The following is a 27,288-nucleotide window of genomic DNA, read 5'->3' as shown; positions in this document are numbered from 1 at the left end:
CTAAAGGCTTGCTAGCCCTCTCTGCTTCGTCTGCACACTCATGCCTACCCTGGTTAACACCTATGCATCAGATCGATCACCAGGAAATACACTTCCCTGGGGAAGTTGCCCAGGACCTCACAGAATAAGCAAGGTCTCCTTCATGGGGTCTTACATAACCCAGTGTTTTCTGTGGCCCTTTTCATTGCAATTAAATGTTGCTTGCACAATTCTTTGCATCCAACTAGTATGACTGGAAGGCCTTTATTTCCAACAAGAATGCAAGCTAGAATCAGCAGAGCCCTACCACGCTAAGGCTTGCTCTGGCCCCCTTCCCTTCTTAGGAGGTTCCGGGAGCTTCCCCTTGGTTGTGGGTGGGCTTGTCCGTTTCTTCCTCATTAGGAGGGACAAACAGCAGATGGGTAAGTTTGGAGAGATCCTTAATAAAATGTTTAAAAGGAAAACCCCTCAACAAACATATTTATAAGCATAACATTGCAGAAGTAAATGGCAGTACTGGGGATAATCTGGGGACATTTTTCATATTTCTTCTCCAGAGGCCAACACCACTTCTCCACTGACTACCATCTTCAAGTTGCGTATGTGGGATGAGTAGAGTGTGACCATTTGCCTCGTTGGGATAGCTGCCCTGGGAGTCCCTTCTGCATTCATGTTTGGACGGGTGAGGTAAAATGGGGATCAGAAACATGAGATGGACTACGGAAATTCTGAATTCTATTAGAGTTTCTTTGCTCCCTGAGTATTTCTTGAAACTCCCTGGTGTGAACTGAGAACTATGCCTCCTCTCCCCTCTTTATCAGTGACTTTAACTATGATTTAGTCCATGTCTGTTGAGGTAGATGTGAGACAGGGCCAGATTTGAACAAGACTGTTGTATGGGTAGAGGAAAGAAAGCCAGAAAAGACCAGGTGGAATCTTATTAAATTGAAATCTTACTGGCAACTTCTCGTTGAGTCAAAACAAATTCAAGTTTGTATGCACACCTCTTCGTTTGGCTGTTGGAAATGAAACGATGGAAGACGCAGAGATGGAGTTAGCATAGTAAAAGTATTATGATTATATATGCCCAGGTCCTGTTTGACACCTGGGAGCTTTACTCTGTTTTATGAGTCAGGGTCAACTGTTTAGGTCTCTGTAAAGCTCTCTCTTAAAATTTATTTTATAAAATGTTATGGTGAAATAAAGCACCTGGTGAGTTTATTTGGCTTGTTTTCTTTTTCCTCCAGAAGTATTCAAGATTTGTTCCTAATTTATGTTTGATCCTTGCACTCTGTTGCCCTTGCTTACTCTATTGCTGTGGTCCTGGGTGATGGAAGGCAGAAGGCAATCTACCCGATCTTTGACACCAGCACCTCTTCCTTCTCCCGGGTGACAGCCACACTGGCTCACTGGACGTTCTGTTTAATGTTGTGAGTCTGGTCAGTGTGCTGCAGGAGAGGCGGGAGCATGCTAGACCTGGCTGTTCCCCCACGGTGCCCTGCTGTGTCTCCATCACAGCTTCCCATGTCTCCTCCTTACGGTTCTTGTCTCTTCACCTTGCTCAGCTAACATGAGCTCATGTTACTTGCTCATCTTATGGCATGAGAAATCAGATAAAACAGGGGACTTCTTTTGGCACCCCCTTTCTTTTTAAATTGTCTTCAGTGTCTCAGTGCCCTTTTTGTATGAACTGCATAAGGAGCATCCCTTGAAACATCCTTTACACCAGCAGCATGGTTTTCTTAGGGCCAAGGAGACACTTCTGTGACACATAACCAATTCTGTTGTCCAGACAAAGTCCAAGAGAATGGCTTAAGATAACTACTCTATTAACAAAATTAAGCACCTGCCCTCTAGTTTGAATTAGTTCGGTAGTTTTAAACTTTCTCGAGTACCAGAGTTGCCTGGAGGGCTTCTTAAAACAAAGACTTCTGGGCTGCATCCCTGAGTTTATTATTAGTAGGTCTGGAGTGGGGTCTTTGCATTTCTAACAAGTTCCCAAATGGTGTTTATGCTGCTGCTGGTCCAAGAACTACACTTTGTGAACAATGAATTAGCTTATTTCTAACAAGTAGATATGTGGGGGTATGTTTTGCTTCAAGTCAGACATTCCTGTGAGTGTGTTGAGAGCTGCTCATGGCTGATTTGAAGTATCAGCTTTGAAAATCTTTCAGTCTAAAAGTTATGGTATCCCTGCTCTAATGTAAGGAAATATGAGGTCTCCATGGCTCATGTGTCCCCATCTGGGGGAAGATAAAAACCGTCTTTGGAGAGAACGCTCTTGCTTCCCCTGGTGAGCATTTGTGCTCCTCTGTGTGCAGAGCTGGCATGGCCTGAATTCCTGGACCCAGCCCTGAAGCAGTTCCAGCCAGATGGCTGCCTGGGAGTTAGGGATACAGATCACTGCATCATTGAACTCACTGTACTGCATCTGTATCTCTTTCTTCTGCACTGGACTCTAAGCCTCTAGAAGACATGGGTGTACTTGGTCAGATTTTATCTCTTGACACATAGTCAGTGTTTGTTACTCAGTCACTATTTCTGGAATGAATGAGTACATTAGAAAGAGAAAGATAAAGAAAGCATTTCTGATTGTTCTAAACTTCTTTGCCTCTCAAATGAGCACCTCGGTGATACAAGATGCAAATCTGGCCTCTCAACCATCCACATAAATGTTTCTTTAGTACTTAATACAGTAACAGTCCCAACTGCCAAGAGTGGATTGTGACACACGGATGCATCATGAGGTTCTCATTAGAGTTACGGGTTTGACTCATGGTTAATTTATGATACTTTACTGACACCATCTCTACCCGATTCTATCTCCTAACCCCAGCCTCCAAGTAAACTCACTTGCTCCGTGGTTTAAGAATTCACTTTCCACATTTGTGTCTCACATTAAATTTCTAAGAAGGCTTCCTGAAAATTTGAAAGTGACATGGACAGTCTCTTTTGTTACAATACAGGTATGTAACGTGAATTTATTCATCGGTGGTAAGAAAACTGGACAAAAAAAAAAATCACTAAACTGTGAAATCATATGAGCTCAAAATAGGATTTTTCACGATGTAAAGGAGAAGGTCATATCCAGGCAGACCTTGCTTTATTGTGCTTTGCAAATAATGCATTTTATTTTACAAATTGATGGTTTGTGGCAGCCTTAAGTTGAGCAAGTCTTTTGGCACCATTTTTTTCCAACAATATTTACTCACGTCATGTCTCTGTGTCACATTTTGGTAATTCTCTCAATATTTCAAACGTTTTCTTCTTAGTATGTTTGTTATGGTGATCAGTGAGCTTTGATGTTACTGTTGCAAAATGATTATGACTCACTGAAGGCTCAGATGATTAGCATATTTTAGCAATAAAGTATTTTAAAAATTAAGATATGTACACTGTTTTTTTAAGGCATAATGCTATTGCACACTCACTAGGTACATAGTGTGAACATAACTTTTATATACATTGGGAAACCAAAAAATTCACGTGACTCAGTTTATTGCCATGTCTGCCTTATTGTGATGGTCTGGAACACACCTACACTATGTCAGAAGTATGCCTGTAAATATTTCAGTTTTTTTGATTGTGGTAAAATTCACATTAGCATAACATTCACCATTTTCAAGTGTGAGCTGATTATACTGGGTGCCACCAAGTACTATCAGGTAGAATGTGAAGATGCTGTCCCGCCGTCAGGAGTGACCTGGGAGAAACACACAAAACTCACACACACTCTATCTGCTTTCTCACTTCCGTTTACCCTCGTGCAATTCAAATATATATCACACTCTTGAGCTTGTATATTTTTCCTTATGAAAGCATTAAATGTAGCATCCTCAACATGAGTGTATCTCCTGGTTCTGAGAATCCAAGATTCAGGGAAGGAGGAAAGCCTTAAGCTTGTGAAGGAGAAGCTTGTGAAGACGAGAGACAGGGAATGCCGTGAGAGCAAAGCGAGTAGAGGAACCCACGTTGAGATGCATCCAAGACCACATTGAAGAACCGAAAGAAAGGGGAATGGAACGCATGAGACCCATCATTCACTTTCAAAGGGGTTAAAAGCCTGTGCCATGATTGAGGAAAAGGCTGTAATGCTGAAAACAGTAGAAGACCACTTTTGTGGCATTTGATCTTATTTGGAACCACACAAATAGCTGTTTTTTTTTTTTTTTTTCTGTTATGAAAAGAGGGCCCTGGCAAAAACAACAAAAGCTGGATTTCTATTTTAAGCTGGTGCAGAAGGAATAACAAGACAATGAGTCATGGCCATCCACCTCTGTTGTTGTGATACTTCATCCTAAGAATGTCCTTCCTTCCGTCCCGTAACTCAAAGGCACAGTGCGACATCACACTCCCACCCACCATGAAACCTCATGTATTATTTTTAAAAAATCAGTGTATAGTGCTATATATGCTGGAGCATTATTTTAGTTAAGAATTTTAGATGCTTAAAATGGAGGAATTTTTTTAGTTTATTAGTAATTTTTAAAAGCATATTATTTTATAAGATTGCACAGTTTTGAATGTTCTGTTCTGAACCTATTTCCCCAGGGCTCTGTTATTTTCATAGAGCTAAAATACCACATGCAGTGATGTTTTTAGGAACACCTTTCATGTTATAGGAGAAATGATGGTATATAGAGAATTTTTGATGTATCTGCTATTTAAACATTCTCTGACATAAATCTTAGCAATGTTTTCCTAGGACAGTCTACCCAGGCAATAGAAATAAGAGCAAAAATAAACAAATGGGACCTAAGTAAACTTATAAGCTTTTGCACAGTGATGGCAACCATAAGCAAAACAAAATGACAACCTATGGAATGGGAGTTAATATTTGCAAGTGATGTATCTGCTTCTTAACTATGGTTAACTTTGGAGAGAGCAAAGGAAAGACCACTGACAGGGCCTGGCTTCCTCATCTGACCTTGTCTTTTGTGCTTTCCATGTGTAGTAAATCCCCAAGGAGTCTAAATAATAATGTTCCTTGGATTTTGATAATTTTGGATTGTGAACTCATGCATAGCTCACATTTATGTATGGGAATCTTAGGAGGACTGAGCTGAGGGATCAACCTGCCAGAGAGGATTCAAGTTTCCTTCTACAGATTCCTAAGCACTTTCAAATTGTGACCCCTTTTTCTCAGTTTGTAATGTATAGAAGAACCCCAAGTAGTATATGTTTGAATTCTAAAACTGAGAGGTTATGGTTATTAATTCTTAGGGGGACACACACACACACACACATTAAACTCATAGTCCATCCTTTTACTCAAGGTCCAGCTTTAGGCAGCAGACTCAGTTTCAACTCCCAAACTTTTATGGACCTATGTAAGGTTATTAAGCCAAATGTCTAGGCTATTAAGATCAGAAAATCTCCCCTAGGACTGCTTTAGGGTCAGCTAACAAGCTGATTTCCAGACCCTTTTTCATTTTGGTCCTGGAAATGTCTGTCTTCTTGTAAGTCTCACTATGTGTTTAAAACAACTTAAAAAAATTGAAGAATAGTTGATTTACAATGTTGTGTTAGTTTCTGGTGCACAGCATATTGATTCAGTTACAATATATATTCTTTTTCATATTCTTTTCCTTTACAGCTTATTCCAGGATATTGAATATAGCTCCCTGTGCTATACAGTAGGACCCTGCTGTTTATCTATTTTGTATATAGTAGCTAGTATCTGCAAATCCTAAACTCTTAATTTATCCCTCCCCCATCCTTTCTCTGTCTGACTTACTTCATTTAGTATGATAATCTCTAGGTGCATCCATGTTGCTGCAAATGGCATTATTTCATTCTTTTTTTTAATGATTGAGTATAAAACATCTTTTATTAATATTTTTTTCCAGGAGTTTTGTTTGTTTGTTTTGTTTTGCTATGAAGTCCAATGTATCACCAGTCAAGATAATTGATTTTTTTGCAAATGATTACCTCTTGCATGCACAGAGAGATTAGCTCAAATCAATGTCGTATTTAGAAGCTTAAAGTTATTTGGAGCCTTTGATTTAAAACATCATATATCCTGGGACTTCTTGGCTGATCTCTTAACTCCTCTGCCACCTTCCTGGCCTCATAGGTTCTATATGAGAAGAAGCCATCCTAAGAGAGCTGTGTATGAAAGAAATGCCAGTCAAGATCTGGAAAGCCATCTAACAAAGCCCAACAAAGGCTTTAATCTCAGAGGCGGAGGGGTGCTGGCTCTCACGCTTTTATAGACTTCCATTCTGATTCCCCAACCTTAGAATAAGTATCTTTCTAATTAAAGTCTAGAAACCAAGGAAAACTAGGCAACACAATGTGGAAAATGTCCAGGAAGTATGAGATGTGAGCTGATGACAGATAAACGAAGCTTACCGTACAAACAGTATAAATTTGATAGAAACCTCACAGCTGATTAGATGAGGTTCCTATGGCCAGGTACTGCCTGAATCCAGGAATTTTACACTATAAAAGTTTAGAAAAGGTTAGTGCCAAGGGTATTGATCTAGAACGTAGTACAAGAAATTTCCAAAGAAATGGGCTCTATTTTTTTTTTTTTCTCTTTTTGCATTTGGAACTCAAATTTCAAATACTTTTTGGCCTCGCAGCTTATCTCCCTTAAGGGGATTATTTAAAAAGCCAAATTCATCCATAATTCAAGTGGGAGTAGAGGCAGGAATTTTAACATTAGCTGATAAGGCCTAAATGATTTATATGGTAATTTAAAAGATTATGTGTAGTCTGCATTAGATGATGTGTCGGTCAGTGCAAAACTCAAGTGAGACAGTTAAAAAAAAAATCCATGCATTCAGAGGCTTGGAGGAGGAGCACCTGGTCTGCCTGGGTTATGGGCAAGGCGGTTCCAGCCACTGGCCATGTCCGTGGGATCTGAGCAGGACACATGGGGAACAGGGATGTGAGATCATGTTCACAGCGTGTTCAAGCTGGTTGGCGCTGACACAGCCTTTGAGGAGGGCAGGAAAGAGGCCACATGTAGGGACCCAGAAATGTACTATTTCAGCCAGTTCAGCATTCTCTTGGATTTTGTTTCCCAGTCTTTGGCAGAATATTAGTGTCCTTCCAGCTGTCGGTGTGTCAGCAGGTGTTTGGAAAGGACTGGTGACCTTCTAGAAGTTAGTGTGTTAATGGGTGGGGGTAGGAAAGGCCAAGGAAGGGTTTCAGGGTCAAAGTAAGTTTAGACGGACATCGTTTGGAAATGCTATTCCGATTGCTTGCATCAGCCAGGTTTGAGGACCACAGGCCAGGAAATGTTAAGGGGAGGGGTAGATTCGCTTAGAGATGGTAAGAACATAAGGAAGCAACCTTAGAGACAATACGGTGCCAGTTCTCTAATTTTTCACAGGGGGAAATGAAGGTTAAAAGATCTGCCTTTAACTGATGGAGGAGCCCAGTTTTCTTTAATGACAGCTCGCCCCTTTCCGGCCCACCCAGAGGCAGGGGGATGGTGGTGGGCAGGTTCTGAGGCAAGTGGCAAGGGCAGCCCAGCAGGGATGAGGGAAGCTATGAGGACAAGGCGGAGATGAGAAGAGACTGGGGTCCGGGGCATGCGGTGCAGAGCTCAGGTGAGGGCATAGCTCTGCGGGCTAGTGGGAAGTAATCTTGTAAGCTGCAGGGTGAGGCGTGTCCACATGGGAATGGGCGGAGGCTGGAAAGGGATCCAGAAAGCACGATGGGTCTAGGCCCGAGAAGCTTGGCTAAGGAGCTGCGTGTATTTTTCAGATTTCTACTAAATTAACTGTAAATCCCTTTGGTTCTGTTAGGTTTGGTTGTCTGGCCTCCCAAATTACATGCTATGCTTAAAGGCATGGAGGGCACCATATAAGACTTTATTTTTATTTCAATTTCAGGTATATCAATTTTCTGATTAATTTTTGTCCATTGCAGTTTGTAACTGGAGATGTACAAGGGGCTTATTTGTCGAACTACCCTGGAAATTCAACAGAAATTCAATAAAGTGGATTAAACACAATCCTTTAAATAATTCTTTAAAAACTATTCATAAGACACCTACAAGGCCATTTAAAACAAAAGGGAACAGAATTTTGTTTCTCCTGGGAGAAATTCTCAGTGCATGCACATGATCCTCTCCCAACAAACTGAATAAAAAATTTGCCATTAATGTGAACAGAAATATAACAATTTGATTTCGCCCAAATAGCATGGTTTCGTCTGCTGGCTTGCAGAAGAATTGCACCTCTATAGCGGGATCTCATTTTTTCTTTCTAGTTGTGGTGAAAAACACACAACCTAACCTTAACCATTTTTAAGTGTACAGTTCAGTAGTGTTAAGGATATTGCTATGCAATCAACCTCCAGAAATTTGTCATCTGGCAAAATATGACAAGATTTTTTTTTTAATGTTCCAAATGTGATAGGTTTATTTTAGCATAGCGTGATCTTTTGACTTGGGGTTCCTGATTTACCATTAACCTCCCAGTAAAATGGGCACATTTCTAGGATTTCTGTTAAGAAACTGATATAAATGTCTTTTGTTATGTAATATTTGATACATATAAAACATTTGCATGTAACATACATGCAATTTATGAAACATAATAATAATAACCCAAACACCCGTGTAACTAACAGGCCACACAGTTCCATCAGTTTTGGATTCCTTTTGTATCCATTCCCCTTCCTGCAAGACGGTTCAGCTCTTTAGTTTAGTTTGGAAAACATACAAATTACATACTAGGCACTGTATTCCTTTTGGAGGTTATATTCTGTGACCAGTTTCTCCCTGCTCTGGAGGAGTTCAATAGTGAGAGAAACATATATGTGAATAAATCCTGGTGAAAAATTCCCCCATAGATGCATGAAAAAAAGTGCTATGAAAACTAAGGGAGGTTGGAGCTAATTCTCTGCAGGTGGGGAAAAGGTCTGTAGAAAACCACTGAGATGGAGTGATCAGTGAGCCGGGCTTTGAGGAAAGAGGAATAGTTGACAGAGTAGATGAAGAAGATGAAACTATTTCTGTAAGTGGAAACAATTTAAGCAAAGAGAACATACATGGTATGTTCAAGGAGCCCCAAAGAACAGAGCGTGCCTGGAGATGGCCCTCCTTCCATTTAGCTACTGAACGAACTTTGAGATTTACTAACGGTTTTGAGCCAGGCACTGTGTTATGCTCTGGAGACCTAGAGCTCTGGCTTCCAACAGGGGGAGATTGACAAGCAAACAGTCCATTATAACAGCATGATCAGTGCTGTGAAGGAAGCCGGCATGGGGTGTCGAGGGAGTCCACGCACAGGGAGGAGGAGGTGAGAGGTGGGGCTGGAGGGGCGGGTTGTAACCAGGTTGAGAAAGGTCTGCACATGCCATGTCCAGGAATTTAAAGTCTATCCTGGAGACACTGAACAGTCAAGAGGATCTGGGACAGGGAAGTGAGTGGGACAGTAACTGGATAACGTTTTCTAAGGAAAAAAACCTAGCGAAGCGTTCAGGATCGTCTTTTACAAGGATGCCCTCTGCTTGTCCCGGACAGTGGTGAGGAATGCTGTCACACGGGGGAGAGAAACCTCCTGCCTTCTCTGAACAGGATCCTGGGGTGGCGGGGGGTGTGGGGGTGTGGCATGTGCCCTCTTTCCTGCGTACTCCCTTCAGAAAACACGTAAATTTATCCTGTCTCCTTCCAAACATCATCACTCATGAAGGGAGCCAGTGATCAGCAAGTAATCTGGGAGGCACACCAAGAATCAAAGCCCCAGCTGGCTTTCCAGAAATAGGTGTGAGGGCAGTTTTTACAGACTTCAGAAACAAGACAATCAATCTCCAAGATCTTCTCTTATAAAGAAATCCCCTGGGACTTACAAAATCAGACCCCATTAAGACATTCTGTCTGCTTTCCAAAGCAACATAGACTTAACCAGATAAAATCATTGAAAAATATTTTGAATGTTGCAAAACAATCTGGCTTGTGTGATCTTGCTTTCAATAATGAAAGATACTAAGACACATTTTCCTGGAAATTAAAACCACAATGAGGTATCACTTCATGCCTGTTAGAATGGCTATCATCAAAAAGACAAGGACTAACAAGTGTTGATGAGAATCCTTGTGCACCATTGATGGGACTGTAAACTGGTGCAGCCACTGTGGAAAACAGTAAGGAGGTTCCTCAAAAAATTAAAACTAGAACTACCATATCATCCAGCACTTCCACTCCTGGGTATATATTCAAAGGAAACAAAATCACTATCCTGAAGAGACATCAGTACCTTCATGTTCATTGCAACATTATTTACAAGAGCCAAGACATGGAAACAACCTAAGGGTCCAGAGACAGATGAATGGATAAAGAAGATGGATACATGTACGATGGAGTACTATTCAGCCATAAAAAAGAAGGAAGTTCTGCCCTTTGCAACAACATGGATATAGACCTTGAGGGCATATGCTAAGTGAAATAAGTTAGGCAGAAAAAGACAAATACTGTATGACCTCACTTACATGTGGAATCTAAAAGAACCAAATTCATAGAAACAGAGATCAGATTTGTGGTTGCCAGAAAGAATGGGGGATGGGGTACAGGGTTGGGGGGTAGGGGAATTGGGTGAAGGTGGTCAAAATGTACAAACTTCCAGTCATAAATGAGTTTGGGGGTGTAATGTACAGCAGGATAACTATAGTTAAGAATACTCTATTGTACATTTGATAGTTGCAAAGAAAGTAAATCTTAAAAGTTCTCATCATAAGGAAAAAATTTTGTAACTATGTGGGGTGATGGATGTTAACTAAATTTATTATGATAAACTTTTTGCAATATATACGTGCATCAAATATTTAAGTTGTATACCTTAAATTTATAAAATGTTATATATAAATCATATCTCTGTAAAACTGGAAAAAAAGACATTTCCCACCAATATAAATTGAATGCCACACAATACAGTTATTTATATATTCCCATGATAGTAAATATTGAAAAATATTAATAATACAAGGAAAACTGTTCTAAGTTCCAAATATAAATATATATTTTCCTTTAATTTTCGCCATCTACTCATGAGGTCAGAGCTCTTATTGTTCGGGGCACAGAGAGGTTAAGTAACTTGCCCAAGATCACACAGGTAGGGAGTGGTAGAGTACTTCTTGGCTGTTCTAGTGTTCCTAGCTGTCCCCACTCGGAGGTAACTATTTTTTAATAATCAAAGGGACTAAGTGAACAAAGGGTAGAAGCCTTGGTGTTCATTTCAGGCTGCCACCATCACCACTCCCAGCCACCCCCTTCTTTAAGAGCTCACTGCAAGATTTTCTCCCCCCAGAACTCCAGACTTGAAAATATGCTTGCTGTTAAAATCACCATAGAAAGCACTCTGGCTGACTCATAGTTTTCTAGTTTTTTTGTTTTTGTTTTTTACCTTCAAAATAAAATGGTTGTGCAGGCCTATTTAACATTTAACTCTTGGGGCTGCCATGGTTAAGACACTGCTTAATATTTTGGTGAAATTATTCCAGCCTGGATTGCAGTAATTAACCCGAGACTTGCACCTGCCCAGGCTCCCTCCTGCACACAAATCCTTACGTACTACAGGTCATCTCTTTCTCGTGATATCAGAGGCTTCTGTTGGTGCAAAAACCTCTTTCTTTCTGGAAACCCTTACCCCATGAATCTACATCCTGGCTGAGTTTCTCATTTCATTCATTTACAATCTCTTTGAAATGTCATTTGAAGCCACTTCCCCCAAGTCTAGTGCCCTAGGGGTCTCTGGTTTCCGTTCAGCTCAGTTTCAGGCACAGATGTGAGTCCAATTGCACTGTGTCCTAAATGCTGGAGTCCCAGAGATAGAGTGAAGACAAGCTCTGGCCTGAAGAGGGTCACCATCTATTCTGCCCTGCTGGGCCTGCCGTGGAAGAACTGAGATGCAGGGAGTGGAAGATGCCGTGGCCAGGGAGCAGCGCTCAGCTCAAATGCGCCTGGCTTTACAGTGCATGCTCTGATTGTGCGTGAAGGCAGGACATGTGCTAGAATGAGACGTGTGAGAGCTAATGCTTTTTCTTCGTTTGGATATTACTTTGGGCTTTACCTGGCCCAGGGGCTAGGGAATAGAAACTGAGAGACGGCCACATATCCTTTGGATGAGACAGGTGATGGCGGGTTATTCCAGGCCCTGCTCTATTTGGGAAAACACTGGCCAGAGCTATGTGCTGGCTCCAGGTGACAGTGATGGGGAGGAGGTTCTTACTGATCTTGTGCTGGGCACTCATAGGTGCATCCTTTGGATGTTAACTAAAAAGTAATAGCATAAAGGTAGGTGCCACTCTTTATTGTTAAAAAGAGGCTCAAGGCACCTTCTCTGACAGGCTAACTAGTGGCTAAGACCAAGGTGGCTTGCGAAGAGTATCGGCTGGTGCAACTCAACAAGTGTGTGTGTGTGTGTGTGCGCGTGCGTGTGTGCGTGCGTGAGCATGTGCCAAACACACATACATGCGTATTTATTACATGTCAAGTCATACTCATCATTTACAGAACTCTGCTGATTGCTCCTAAGCACTGAGCCCAGAGCTGTCTCTCCGTGGCTCTGCCCAAAGGGTGTGCCACTGGCAATGTCTCTCCCTCACCCATACTGACTCTTAATGACTCATGGTTTTCTTGATCATGTTAGTTTGGGCCAATTTTGCATAAATCGTAAAAAAAAAATGCTAGATTTATTCTTAATTATTTACCCAGTTCCTTGTCGCCCTCTCCCTACACGGTCCTGTTAACCTTGTGACGCTCTTGGCTTTGAGCAGCCAGAGGCCAGAGGTGAGGAGGAGGAGCTTGGGGCACTTACCACGGTGCAGCAGAGGGGCCAGAACCACCAGAGGAGAGCCAGGGCCAGGAGCAGGAACAGGATCAGCAGGGCGATTGCCAGGATGGAGCCATCGGACTGCGGGGCCAAGAGAGAGGGTGGTCAGCAGTGGGGCCGGCCACGTGTGCAACCGGCAGGCGAGCTTGGGTGGGGCAAGGCAACACCCGTGGTCTCCCCATCCCGCCACTCCCATCTCCAACATGCAGACTGAAGGCCTGGAGGAGAGCACGGTTGGCCAAGCAATGGCTGAAACTCTGCCCAGCCTTCTGGGCAACAGGCTGTATGCTGCCAATTTTCATAAGAAATGGATTCGTCTTTTCAGTGAGGCCCTGCTCCTCTCTTTGAATGACACTCTGAAGGACAGAGCAGGCGGCTGCCCATGCATCTGGGCATTGGGATGGCCTACCACTGCCCATCTGCCTCCGGGCCATCACCCTCTGCCTGGGAACAGCCTCCTGCTCCTTGGATCTGCTGTTCCTGCCACCACCTGGGTGGACTCAGGACAATTCTCAAACTTCAGCCTGCTCCTCCGAAACCTGTTCACACAGGCGTAGGTCACAGATTCGAGAGGCAAAGTCTAAAGTCCACTGATAGGATGTGAAAAGGCAGAGGGATTCCAGGCAGGGGAGGGCGGAGCAGCTGCTGCTGAACCCGGGAGGGGAGGGTGCGGTGGCTGAGTCAGCCCCACTGTCAGGTCAAGGGAGGCGAGTGCCCAGGACCAGGGATGCCCACTTCCAAACGTGCCTCGGCCAGTCCCGAAAACAGACAATGTTGCTGCAGCCTGAGATGCTTGTTAACTGTTAGCATCAGAGATCCCACTCGGTGTCGGTATTCTGGGGCTGCTGGTCCAAGGGAGCAGATTTAAGGCTCCATCAGCACCCCTCCTTCCCAGCTACTGAGGGTGCAGATGGGTTCAACCTTTGGAGATGGGGCAAGGGGCAAGTTGTCACAGACATTAATTGAAATAGGTACCCCTTCTGAATAAAGCTGGCAATTCCACTTTTATCCACCCCCCCAAAATCAGGTATGTTTGAACGGATGGTGATGATGATGACAATAATAATTAATAATGGAAAACAACCTAAATGTTTAGCAATTAGAGAATGTCTAATAATATAGAGCTACCACGCAGTCAATTATTCTGGAGACATGTTTTCAAATACTATTTAAATGATCTGAGAAAACATCCCTGATATGAGTGGACTTACGTATGTATGTCAAGAGTGAAAGACTGAGGGATATTTACTAAAATATTAGTGGTGGTTTTGTTGGTAGTGGGTTGATGGTCATTTTAAATTTCTCCTTGTCTTTTCTTTTTCTTTGCCTGACATTGCATAATGAGAAAATAAACTACTGAAGTTGTATTTTAAAAATCTGCACACAGACATAGAATACAAACTTGTGGTCGCCAAGGGGGCGCAGGAAGGGAAGGGATAGACTGGGATTTCAAAATTGTAGAACAGATAAACAAGATTATACTGTATAGCACAGGGAAATATACACAAGATCTCATGGTAGCTCACAGAGAAAAAAATGTGACAATGAATATATATATGTTCACATATAACTGAAAAATTGTGCTCTACACTGGAATTTGACACAACATTGTAAAATGATTATAAATCAATAAAAAATGTTAAAAAAAAACCCCTGCAGATACTAACTACTATATGTAAAGCAGATAAACAACATGGTCCTCCTGTATAGCACAGGGAACTCTATTCGATGGCTTGTAATGAAAAAACATGAAAAGGAATATATATACGTAAAAATGAATCACTGTGCTCTGCAACACTGTAAATTGACTATACTTCAATAAAAAATAAATCTGCACTTGGGGCTCCTCCCTGTGGTGTCAGAGCTCACATGGTCCTGGGGTTCTTGCCCAGGGGATCAGTGGACCTTTGGGATACACACATGGGCTCAAGTGGATGGAAGGTGTGAACCTGTTGAAATGACACTCACCATCTTCAGGGGAGACTGTTCACAGCATGATCAGATGCTCAAAGCTGCTCCCTCCCCTCCCTTTACAGAGCGGGGAGTTTGGATGGCCTGTCCAGGCTTACAGAGCAGGCTAATGGCAGGGCTGGGATGTGACTCACTCCCACTCTGAGTGCTCAGCGGGAGCTACTGGAAGCTGTTGAAAGGCAACTCTTACTCCCTGGAATGTCTTTGACCCAAAAGCCAGGGAGCTAAATACCCAGCCCCCACCCAGCCAAGGCTTGGGAATGCTGGATTGCCCCCCCAGGGAGCTGTAGCCTCACAAGTGCAGGTGCAGGGCTGGGCAGTGGGTGGGGAGAGGGCACAGGGGCCAGAGGATGGACGTGGCCGTGGCAGAGAGGATGCTTTCAGACCCATGACACTTACGCATGAGCTATGTCAGAGAGTGATGCTCTCAGTGAAAACACAAAGAAAGCACGTGTGTTTTCCAAACCTCCTGTTAGTGAGGGACAACCCTCTTGATCTTTCAGTCTCTACGTTTCATGCCCATAAAATGGAGATACTAAACCTCAGGCGCCTCATTGCATGGATATGAGGAGAAAATGATCTGTAAGTCGTAAGCAGACATGGCTGGGCCACTGGGATGGAAGCTACCACGTCAGATGCCAAGCTGCAACTCACCCTCCTTCTGTTTCCACACAACAGAAGTCACAGTGGCTGTTTCAGATCATAAATCTGTTTGCACTTGGAATAATAGGTGGTTTGCAAGGCTTATAAAACAGTGGTCTCTCAGTATTAAGTGATAATTTAGTAAAGACTACAGACTACCTTTCTCCACGTTACACACCATCTCCCCTTTCACTTTAGAGAGAGAGGAACTGAAGCAGAATAGCTGATAAATTGTGGGGAAATTTTTAAATTTCCTTCTGGAAAAAAGAAAAGGTTTCCTGTGAAGCAGAGGAAGAAGGACCTGACCCACAAGGGGAGAGCGGAGGCCCTGGGAGAAGATTTCCTGGATTCAGACAAAGCTACGTCTGGCCTTTCTGTGGCCAGGCGTGGTCTGCCCTCCCAGTCCTCCCCGTCACGGTGGAGGGCAGCGTGGGACTCAGGCAGGTGCAGGGGGGTGGGGAGGGCGTTGCAGGGGTGGAAACGCGGCAGGGCAGGAGGTCTTAGAGGAGCTAACTCCTATTCTGGAGACAGCCCCCAATAAAGCCCCCAAATCCACGGGCTGGTTTTCAAGATCTTCCAGCAACTATTACATACCATGACCCAGGGCAGAGGAGTCACTGTCAAAGAGCATGACTTCTGATGAACTTAGACCTGAAACTAATGTTTTACTAGGAGGTAACACGTGCTGCCACCTTGGAGGTTCCTTCATGGATTCATTCAGCAGAAGCTTACCGAGGGTCTGTCCTGTGCCCGCCGAGCCGACCTCAGGGATGAGGACGGATCAGGCAGAACCCAGGTGCTCACGGTCGGCTGAGGGAGATGTTTCAACCATTACCCACACACGGGGGGCTGTGCATTATTCAACAGCTGTATACACAGCACCTTTTAATTCATTACTTTATTTTTTGGATGGCTTTACTTTTATTTTATTTAAAATTTAAAATAATTTTTATAGTTTTTTAAAGGTTACTTTCCATTTACAGTTATTACAAAATATTGGCTATATTCCCCGTGTTGTATAAGACATCCTTGAGCCTGTCTTGCACCCCACATTTGGTACCCCACACTCCGCCATCCTTATATCCCCCCATCCCTCCTCTGTAACCACTAGTTTGTTCTCTGTACCTGTGAGTCTCATGCAGCACCTTTCATGTGCCAGACAGTAAACAAAATAGTTTCGATTCTTAAAGAGCTTAGTTTCTGGTGCGATGATGATAATGGTAATGATGATAATAATATTTGTTATTACTAGCTGATGCTGACTGAGTGCTTACTATGTTAACGTGCTTTCCCTCTGTTAGTTCACTTAATTCTCGTTAACATCTGTATGAATTTAACACTATTTCCACCCCCATCTTACAGAGAAAACTACCGAGGGAGGCAAGGACAGGGGAAGAAACTTGCCCAAGGTCACAGGGAGAAACCAGAATTGAAACCTGGCCCGTTTGGTTCCAGAGGTCACAGGTTCAACCAGCAGGACACTGCTTTCAGCTAAGAACCCAGTGCCTGGAGCTAGCACGTCAGAGAGGAGGGGACAGCGGGACGGACACCTCATGTGAGGACGGCGCTGTGGCACCTGCTGAAGCTGTATCAGTGTGGAGCAGAGAAGTGCATCACACCCACTCGGTTTAGCAAACAGTATTCGCGTCATTCACGAAATGAGTTCAGTTACTCTAAACGAATCCTCTTGCATCTTCATCAAGCCGCAAGATGCAGAGCCCCCTTGAGTGCCAAGCCTCTGCCACTGGCTGGGAGGCATGCAGAATGTTCCAGAGCCCACACTGTGTAGCCTGGCGGCCCAGAACCCGGCTCCATCCTCCTGCTCTGGCGCAAACTGCCTTGGCCCCCACCCGTCCTCCTGTGCACCATCTCGCAGGCTGCCGGCCCACCCTGTGCTGCCCGCTGCCTGTTTCCAGAAGCTTCTTCCTGGAATGAAGCCCAGAAAGGCCATGGGCTGACCACTGCTCTCAGCCTGACCCAAGACAAGTGTGTGGGCTTGGCCTCTGCTCCCCCCTTGGCTAGGGCAAAGGGTGGCCAGGACAGGAAGGGCTCCTGGGCCCACATGGCCACCACCATGGCGCCGAATGGGGCCACTGAAGTCAGTGACTAAATGTGCCTGGCCAGCCCCTGTCTTGGGTGGCCAGCTGGCAGGGGGCAAGGTGGCTTCTGAGAACTCACAAGTTCAGCTGGAGCCAGCTTCCAGGCCTCTTACGGTCCTCACAGGGGAGGGGGAGCCTGAAGTGGGGACCTGCTGGGACCTGATTTTATGACACATAGTGAGAGCAAATGCAGACTGGCCCAGCAAACTCTGCCTCTGACACCTGCCCTTGCTGGGCAGCCCCTGCAGGTAATTCTCCAGAACTTCGAAAGAGACTTCAGAGACGTGGGGGGAAAAACAAAGCAAAAAAAAAAAAGCAGATCCACAGTCAAAGATTGAGTCCAAAGATAGTTATTTTCCTGACAGCCCAAATACCAAGGCAAGTTAAATTCTCATTTTATTTAAAAAGTAAAAACAAAGTTTAAAAAATCAACATGGCCCTTTCATTTAAAATATTTTTGGCAGGAGGTGGGGAGCTCTGGGGTGTATCTGAAAGGAATCAGCCCAAGGTGGGTGCATCTTCCAGCTGGGGGGTGGGGACCAACCATTTTCTTCAATGAGTAGTTTTATGCCTTTTCTCCTGTGAACGCTGAGGTGTAATCTGCTCACAGACCCCCCACCCCCAGCCCGGGGAGCACGCAGACAGGGAGCATTAATTACGAGGGCAGTAGGCTCGGCCTGCTCCTTTCTCCGGGAATTCCTTGTTAGGATAAACGTCCCTGAAGGCTGCCTGGCTTGAAAGGCAAATCCCTGCATCACGGGTTTTTAAAAATTCCTTTGTTCCCAGCTCATCCAATGAGGGCAACTCTTTTAAGACAAGGAGACATTGTTTTGAAGGGTATAGACTTGGAAACTTGCATAATGAAAGCATCTCTTCCATGGTAGGTTTCTAGGTAATTTTGGATTTCGGACACCCGGCAGTGGGGTGAGGGATCTTGTGTGACTGGAGGGAGGCAGGCTTCCCTCTGGGAAAACAGAGCATCAGGGATCATTGCTCCTTTCTCTCTTGTTTTGAGGGTTGTCAGGGTCAAAGGAGGAGGGGAACGTTGAAAGGAATTAGTGGGAGACTGAGGGAAGCTTAACTTACAGCAACTTGGTGTGTGGGGGGTGGTAGGGATTGCTCAGAGGTAGAGCGCACGCTTAGCATACACGAGGTCTTGGGTTCAAGCCCCAGTATTGCCATTAAAGAAAACAAAACAAACAACCAAAACAAAAAACACCAATTCAGTGGAATCCCCCATATCCAAGCTGGGTTTGGACTGGGATTCTGCCTGACCCCCAGACATGGGGTTATTATGTAGCCGATGAAGTGTCTTGAGTTTGCCTGGAAAACTGTCTCAGCTAAAGAGGGCGCGTTCTTCCCCACTCCTGCGCATCTTTCCATGTTGAGGGCACCCTGCGTACAGCTCTGGGCCTTATTCCCCCTTTACCCATGCAGTAAACAGGACCAGGGCACAGCAAACGCGGGCCTCTGCCCTCCCCTTCCTCTCCGAGAGCCTGCTGCCCTCCGGGAGCACAGCCTATCCTCTACTGCTCCATGCAGGCTGGCTTTGTGGGGGGGGAGGGGGTCTGATGCTTGTACAATCTGGGGAGGCTTCTTTAAGAAAAAAAAAATGAACTGATGTACAAAAAAGAAGCAGACTCACAGACACAGAAAACAGACTTACGCTTCCCAAAGGAGAAAGGGGGTGGGGAGGGATAAATTAGGAGTTTGGGATTAGCAGATACAAACTACTGTATTTAAAATAGATACACAACGAGGTCCCACTGTACAGCACAGGGAACCAGAGTCAATACCTTGTAATAATCTATGATGAAAAAAGAATATGAAAAAAAAATATGTTTAATGGCATCATTATGCTGTGTGCCAGAAACTAGCAACACTCTGTAAATCAACTAGACTTCAACTAAAAAAATACAAATGCAAAATTATAAGCGCCCCTCCCAGAGCCTTAGAAACGCTAGAAAGGACCCATTCGAATGCGGGTCCCTGAAACTTAAAGTCCATCAGCTTCGCAGTAATTCTACCCCCGGCCGTGCGTCCTCCCTGGACAGGCTCCATGCCCAGGACGAGGCTGGCAAATCTACTTAAATCTGGGCTTCAGTTTCCAGCCCATTTACTGCCACACTCAGCCTCGGTCTCCAGTCCACAGCAACAAAGGCAACCCTGAGGTTTTCATATATTGTTCTGAAGTGGGGGGCGGTCCTCATTTCTGTTTGTTTACATGCTTAATCGCCTCCAGGACAGTGACCCCTCCAATGTCTCTTATTTTAACTTAGCCCCAGAGGGGCCCTGGCAATTGGAACAAACATGTTTTGACAAGTGTCCACGAATTATTAACCCAGGAGTAATGAGAGCCCTCACTGACGGGTGGTGGGTTTGCTGCAGTTCTGTGACCTGGTAGGTGTCACAGACTGAGTATTACTTCTGAAGTTGAAGATACTGAGATCCTTTCACGTGGCTAGACGAGGCTGTCTTTTCAACGTTTAACATGCAAGAATGAATTAGCAGGTTTATTCTGCCACATCGAAGGGCTATGAGCCAAACTCTGTCAAAAATAGGACAGGAAAATAGCTGCTGATGATTAGATCTTCTTAAAAGCTGGCAAAGCCATTTCCCTGGAATCGGCTGGTAAATAGTGATGCCACAGGGCACTCCGGGATACGGCAAGGCCGACTTGCTAGGGTGTGAGGCTACCCAGGGGTCCCTCCGCCTCCTCTCCCTCCATCTGAGGCCCCATCCTTCTCTCTCTGGTTGTCTTTGAAGCATGTCAGAAAGAGCTCAAGGGAAAGGGGCCCTTCCACGAGGGGCAGCTCTGGTCTGTGATCTCACGGTAACTTGCTTCTTCTAAATACCAACGCGGCCATCCGGGTGAGAGGGAGATGAGTGGGGATAAAGGGGCCAGAGACATGCTGACCTGTCCTGCTCAGGTGCGGGAGGCCCTGTGAGCAGTCAGAGGAGTGTCAGCCCCTGAGAGGGAGGCTGGAGGGCTCTGCGCCCCCCGCTGCGCCCCCTGCCCTCCAGGTTCCTCTGCTCCCTCCCAGGACGAGAGGCTGGCGCTTGGGAGGTGTCACATTCCAGTGCTCTGAAGTGGAATTTCAGAAGCATCCTCAGCAGCTGGTCTGAGCTCTGTTTCCTGCCCAGACAAAACTGGCAGAGTCCGGGCAAGTTTTATTTTGCAAGATGAAATTTAAGTCATTTTATTGCTGCTGAGAAGTTCTGGATGGGCAAGCCCAGAGACCAAAATCTCTCTCTTTCTCTCACAGATCTTATATATTCGAACTGTTATTTCTGGACGTAACTTTAGCCATTATCTAACTTCCCTGCCTATCCTGCCCTGCATTTTATTGGAATACTATTACCTGGCATCTGCAGCGGGGCTCTCCTCAGCCTCCGTCCTCCCATCTCTGATTATTCCTTGCCCATCTCCTCTTGGGTTCTTGTGCATGCATTTCCTTAAACGTCAGCATGCCCCATGGATCCATTGTTTTTGTTTTTGCATTTTTTTAGAAATGTATATACTTTTGATTGTGTCTAAAGTGAGAGTCTACTTTTTTTTTTTACCTTAAAAAATTAGGGTAAAGATATATATATATGTATAACACATAAAATTTACCATTGCAACCATTTGTAAGTGTCCAATTCAGTGGCATTCGGTACGCTTACAATGTTGTGCAACCCACAGACACACTCTTGGTCCCTTGATGTTTTTCTAAAACTCTCCATGGACCGTCTCATTGCCTTTCGTAGTTTACACTCTCATCTAGATGCTGATGACTTAAATCTTTATCTCTAACCTAGATCTCTCCTCATGCTTCAGGGTCATAGTCGGGGTCACTCCACTGTCTGGTGGGCCCTACTGACACTTCAAAGTCAACAGGTCAAACTGAGCTCTGTGTTTTCCACCTGGAACCTGCTGGTTCCCCTCCCCTCATTCAGTGGTACCACCTCTCAATCCAGGCTGGAACTCTGGAAGTCAATCTCACTTTTCTATTTCTCCCTCTCTCCCCTCCTGATGTCACACCCTCTTATCAGTACATCTGCTCCTTTGACCACTTGAGTGCATCTTGAATCCGCCCTTGTCTGTCTACACCTTCTCCAGGACAATTAATTAGGTTCAGAGTCTTATGAGTTCTTCCCTGGCCAGTTGCAAGCTGCCTCTTCGTTAGTCTCTCCACCACCATTCGGGCCACCCCCCAGTTCCATCTTCTACAACCGCATCGACAGTCATCGACCTCAAATGTTACTCGGACAGCTCTGCCCACCCGTGAACTCTCGTGAACTCTCGAGCAGCTCTTCATTGGCTGCAAGACTTCCTAACATCGGAAAATCTGATGAAAGTGTTACACCTCTTTACTCAGAAAAGTACGCGTTCACATTTATACTCATTAATTTTGATTACAATTTCAAGGGGTCCATCAAGTCCCCAGCATCCATTTACAGGTCCCTCCGTACAAGACTTTTTAGTTCAAGGCCCTTCACAACTACGCCTCTCTTTTTTTCCCCGACCTCCTCTCTCATCACCTCCCTCCTTAGACTTTGTGCTTTGACAAAACTCAACCACAGGCAGCCCCCTGAATACATCTCACCGTTCTCTTTGGTTCTTCTTCTTCCTGAAACACCGTTTCTTTCTTTAATTGCTTAGGTAGCTGTTTTTCATCTTTCAAGTCTTAGCACACTCATGCCCCGATTCACTCATACCGTACACGTTTATTGAACACCTACTATGTGCGACGCCCTCTACAAGTGCTGGGCATAAATGATGGACACGGTCTCTAGTCACAGACCTTGCAGTTGAGTGGGGAACACAGACAAGTAAACACTCCCACTGAACTCCACGTTTGGGCTCTCGGTTTATATTGTATCTCAGCACCTACTGTATATTACAGATATTACATCATTATGTGCTTGTTTCATTCACTGAACTATCAAGTCCTTAGGGGAGCTTTGTCTGACTCCACTCATCTTTGTGCCTTTGAGACGAAATACAGTGTTTCAAACATAAAAGGACTTGTCACTCAAGTACTTATTAGACCGAAGGAAATGAGAATTTCGCAGACTAACACCTTCTACAGCTAGTGGGTGGCAGAAAGGGCGCAGAAGCCAATATTGCCCCAAGCTGCTCACCTCTCCCTCCGTGGCCGCATCCCTAGAAACAGCTCTCCAACCTCACTTGCAAAGAGCTCAAGGCTAGGAATCAGCAAAATTTAAATTTAAACCCTCATTCTTCCACTTATTAATATGTGGACTTTAGGTGAGTTACCTAACCTCTCTTAAACTTAATTTTCTCGGTGTGTATGGAATTGAGACAATTCCTGCTTCGCAGGATTGATCTGCTATTATGTGGGATAAGGTACGTAAATTCGGCCATCCTGCAAGAAATGTGACTTCCCTTTCCATTCTCCCCTTGGCAGAGGCTCCGCTCAGGCAACAGAGTTTCATTCTTGTGAATGGCCTCCTGCGACTGTGACTGAGCTGTGATGCTGGTGGGTGGTCCTAGGTTACATATTTGGGAAACCACAGGCCCTCACCTTGCCACCCTAGTGTCAAGAAAGGGGAAATCCACGTGGGTTTTTCCAGTGGTAAATTTAATAGCTCTCATTCAAGTTGATTAAACATTAATGAGGGAAAAACATAATTAAATATTATGATTTATTCTTGCCACCCGAGAGGTAATCTGGGTGAGAAATGGCAATAAAATTGATAGGCACTGAAGATATTGGATTCCTCAGCCTATGAAGTGGCTGTATAGAAAAAATATTAGGTGAGAATTACCTAAGCCCTTGTGGAACTCTTTTTAAAAAGCATGGTTGTAAAGTAATGAGGCTGTTCATGTAGTGAACACAGTAGAACTCCCACACCCAGATGCATCTAATTGCCTCCAAACTAGTGGCTTTGGATGCTGGGGACTCTCCAATGATCCAGCCAGTGCTCGAAGCAATTCTGGAACACCATCTGTGGAACGGTTTCTGAAATCAATTTATAGGCCCCCAAATGAAAATCTTACACCTTCTAAGTCATGCTCTGTTTTTTATCAAGGAGGTCCCCAGCCGGGTAGCCCACCACGCACCAGACCCGGTTCCCACAACTTCTGGGGCTGTTTTGATATCAAATGATGATATCAACCCCTAATTCCTAATTCCTCTATTGAGGATATTCAACTATTGCACCTTCAAGGTTATGGCAATTTCAGAGCAGGAGGGCAGATGATAACTGAAATTGTGACAGCATTGTTGGAAAAAATATACGGCTTCCCAAGGTAAATGTTTTTAATTTAATTTTTGGGAGGGGGAGGTAATTAGGTTTTTAATTAATTTATTTATTTTAATGGAGGTAGTGGGGCTTGAACCCAGGACCTAGTGCTTGCTAAGCATGTGCTCTTCCACTTGAGCTATTCCTGCACAAAGTAAATATTTTGAAGTAGTAGTATAATCTGAATGTGTAAATTCTGGTTTGCTATACATCTTATTACTTTTTGCCTTATATAAATAATACCAGAAAAACTTAGATAAGCCATCATTAGTATGCAATGAAGGGGAAGATTGATGCCACTGTCCTACAAACCCAAGCTTTGCGGTCCTTATCATGGAAGGACTCTCTGTACCAAGATTTTCCAGCATCATCTTGGTTCTCTTGTCACCCTGACCCAGCAGAGGCATTTCAAGTCACTCACAATGGTGAGGGTGATGCTAAACAGATCTTGGAGTGATTCAGCACTCTCCTTCCATAAAATGGATACAGCTTGTTAATCAAAACCAAATTTTTAGAGAATAATGCAGACAAGATGTAGCTCATTAGTACTCAGAATGCCTTAGTTCCTGTGAGTGGGCTGCTGAAATAGGATTACAAAGAAAGCTACTCAGCAATGTCCAAATGCTGTGACATTGGATGAGAAAGACTAATTTCTCATTTCCGTTTTTTGTTCCATTAGATACAGGAACTTCCCTTTCCTTTAAGGTAACTATTTATTTAATGTATGTGCTCCACTAGTCTTATCGATCATACTTCATATATTAGCAGCATTATGTATTATCAATAAGCAAGCAGACCTTCTGTATACTGTTAGCTGTTGCTTTAGATTATGAACTTGGGAAGGTGGAAACCGCGTTTATGATTTGAGTGACAGACGCTTACGAGAGGTGACCACGGTGATCTAGTCCATAAAACAATGCCTCTAAACTGCATCAAAGGGTATCAGGAAACCAACAACTCATTTTCTACACATGCGCAGCAGCAGGAGACACAGAAAGATGATCAAAGGCAGCCTACCATCCTGGAAGGTGTTATTTCTGTTCATTTAGAAAGCCAGGACTGTTCTACAGAGCTCGCTCAAAGAGCAGCATGGGTTATGTGCAGTTAATCTCTAAATGATGCTACAAAAAACAGTGCTTGAGCTCAGAGGGAGTGTGGGAGGCCTGCCAAGGTCAGCGAGGCATCCTGGGGCAGGTCCAGGCAGTACATGGCAGGACTTGCAGGGTTGGTGAAATCTGGGTAGATGGAGAGAAGGAGAGGGCATTCCAGAAGAAAAGGGAAATGTGATCAAAGGCCCAGAGTAGGGACAGACATAACTCTATAGAGTGAGGAAGTATGAAATACAAATATTTGACCATCATCAAACATCATTATGTTAGGGATCACAAAGTTTAAGGCCAGCAGCTAAAGGTCAATGGAGGTTGCCAGATTGGACTCGATCATGAACAGCCTTTGTTAGATACTTATTTTGGTGAGTTTGTCCCTTGTAGATACAATCTCAAAAACCTTGAGCTTTTTAGATACCTTTTCTGAGTCCTTGAATTAAGGCAAGGCAGATAGAATAAAATTGCCTTAGCTGCACCTTTCATCCCTGCAAATGAAACATTCTCCCTGATGCTGGATGGTATATGAAAGAAACCTGGGAATATTTCAGTTGTCATTTATTCAATTTAGTTGTCAATTTATTCAAAAAATTTTTTTGGGGGGAAGGGAGGTAATTAGGTTTATTTATTCACTTATTTTTAGAGGAGGTACTGGGGATTGAACCTAGGACCTCGTGCATGCTAAGCATGTGCTTTACCACTTGAGCTACACCCTCCCCCTGATTTTTTTAAATTAAAAAAATTTTTTTTAAATTGAAGTATAGTTGGTTTACAATGTTGTGTTAATTTCTGGTGTACAGCATAGTGATTCAGTTATACATATATATTCTTTTTCATATTCTTTTTCATTATAGGTTATTACAAGGTATTGAATATAGTTGCCTGTGCTAGACAGTAGGACCTTGTTATTTATCTCAACTGCTTTTTAATTTTTTTTTTTAAATGAAACAAAGCATGAAAGCCACTGCTTTGGGTGCTGGCGAAACTAACATCTGTTGTAGCAACCACAGGGTGAGCACAGGGATGCTGGTTCTGTATGGCTTATGTCACAGACTCTTCTTTTTGGGAGCTATACAATGAATCACTGACCTTTGAATTTCCTTGGTGGCCTAATGAACAGGTGAGAAGTTGGTTGCTTTGCAAAAGGAAAGGTGCCTATATATCCTTGTGGGACGTTGTCATTCTGTAGGGAGCAGAGGGAAGAGTCGGCTCGCTCTTTGGGGGCATGCAAACAACACAAATCATGTCAGTCTCAAGTAACACCCTGACTAGAAGATGCATGTAAGGACCTGGGGCAGCTTGTGATTTGGTGCATTGTATCTGTGAACTCCCGACTGGGACAGTATGGCCTGGGGTGGCTGCTGTCTCCTCTAGTTCTGTGACAGTCTAGTCCACTGATTTGTGCCAATTTTGGACCATTTAAAGAGTTGGCATTATTTTAGTGTTGGCAGACAGGAGATTCTCTCAGGCTTTCTGTGCATTTTAATCGTATTTCCAAAACTATTTATCTGTCCTCCCTCCCTCTCTCCCTTCCTCACCCCATCCCCTTCTTTTCTCTCTCTCTCCACACGCATATACTTTTTGGACCCTCTTTAAATTGTGCACATCTTCCTACAACTGTGCCTCTCATGACTGGATTTGCTAATCCAGAATGCTTGACCCCAAAGCCTCAACGCTTTGGAATAGCCCCAGTGACCCAGGAGGACGCATAAACGCACACACTGGTCATTCACTAAAGCTGGCATACTTCGGGCACAGACTTTCAGGCTTTTATTCAGAGACTGGGAATTCTTATTTTATATACAGATGATAGAGGCTTGGTTGTCTGATCTCTGAGCACCCAGGAGATCAAAAAAAGGGTAGGGTATCTAGAACAGAAGACATATACATCATACAAAGAACTGAGCAGCCAGGAAAAGCAGAACTATAAACTTCAAAAAACACAGTGATCGGAAGACCTCTCTAGGGGGCAAACAGCCTTGGAAATCAATGGTTTCATGGTAGTGATATAGGCAGATTTTAGTTCATAATAAGAACAGTGGAGAGTAAAATGTAAACACTCCATAATATTTTATAACATCCATTTTTGTGCACAAAGGCTTCCGTAGGAAGGAAGACCTAGGAGGAGGTGAAGGATGAACTCAGTGGGCTCACCCCTCACCTAAACGGGGTGTTGGCTCCCTTGGCTGACGATCTCACTCCAGCCCTGCCTGACCTTGTGACGGCAGTGAGAGTGGCCCATCCCCCATCCAGAACTGACCAGCGAAAACACAGTTCTTTGGAGACACGTCTATTTTTCCTTTTCACCTCCCCTCCCCGAAACGAATAGCTTTCTTTGTTATCTCTCTATCTTGTTTTCTATTCTGCCCTTACTTGACTATTTTTGCCCTCCTATTTTTTTTGGAGAGGCTTACTCCATTGCTCTTCCCTAACATCTCAAGTTCAACACTGGGC

At 44.1% G+C, this 27,288-nt stretch overlaps 1 protein-coding gene across 1 annotated transcript in view; it reads right to left on the bottom strand.

Moving 5' to 3' along the window:
• The window catches only part of ANTXR1 (ANTXR cell adhesion molecule 1), a 218,303-nt gene that overhangs the window by 72,992 nt on the left and 118,023 nt on the right, over window positions 1-27,288 (bottom strand). The window contains exon 13 of the mRNA XM_074341267.1: window positions 12,753-12,848. Within this exon, the coding sequence (XP_074197368.1) occupies window positions 12,753-12,848 (96 nt within the window). The remainder of the gene's footprint in view (window positions 1-12,752; window positions 12,849-27,288) is intronic.

This window comes from Camelus bactrianus, chromosome 15 (genome assembly GCF_048773025.1).
Source record: "Camelus bactrianus isolate YW-2024 breed Bactrian camel chromosome 15, ASM4877302v1, whole genome shotgun sequence".
Lineage (NCBI taxonomy): Eukaryota > Metazoa > Chordata > Mammalia > Artiodactyla > Camelidae > Camelus > Camelus bactrianus.
This window is presented reverse-complemented; position numbering and strand designations above follow the sequence as displayed.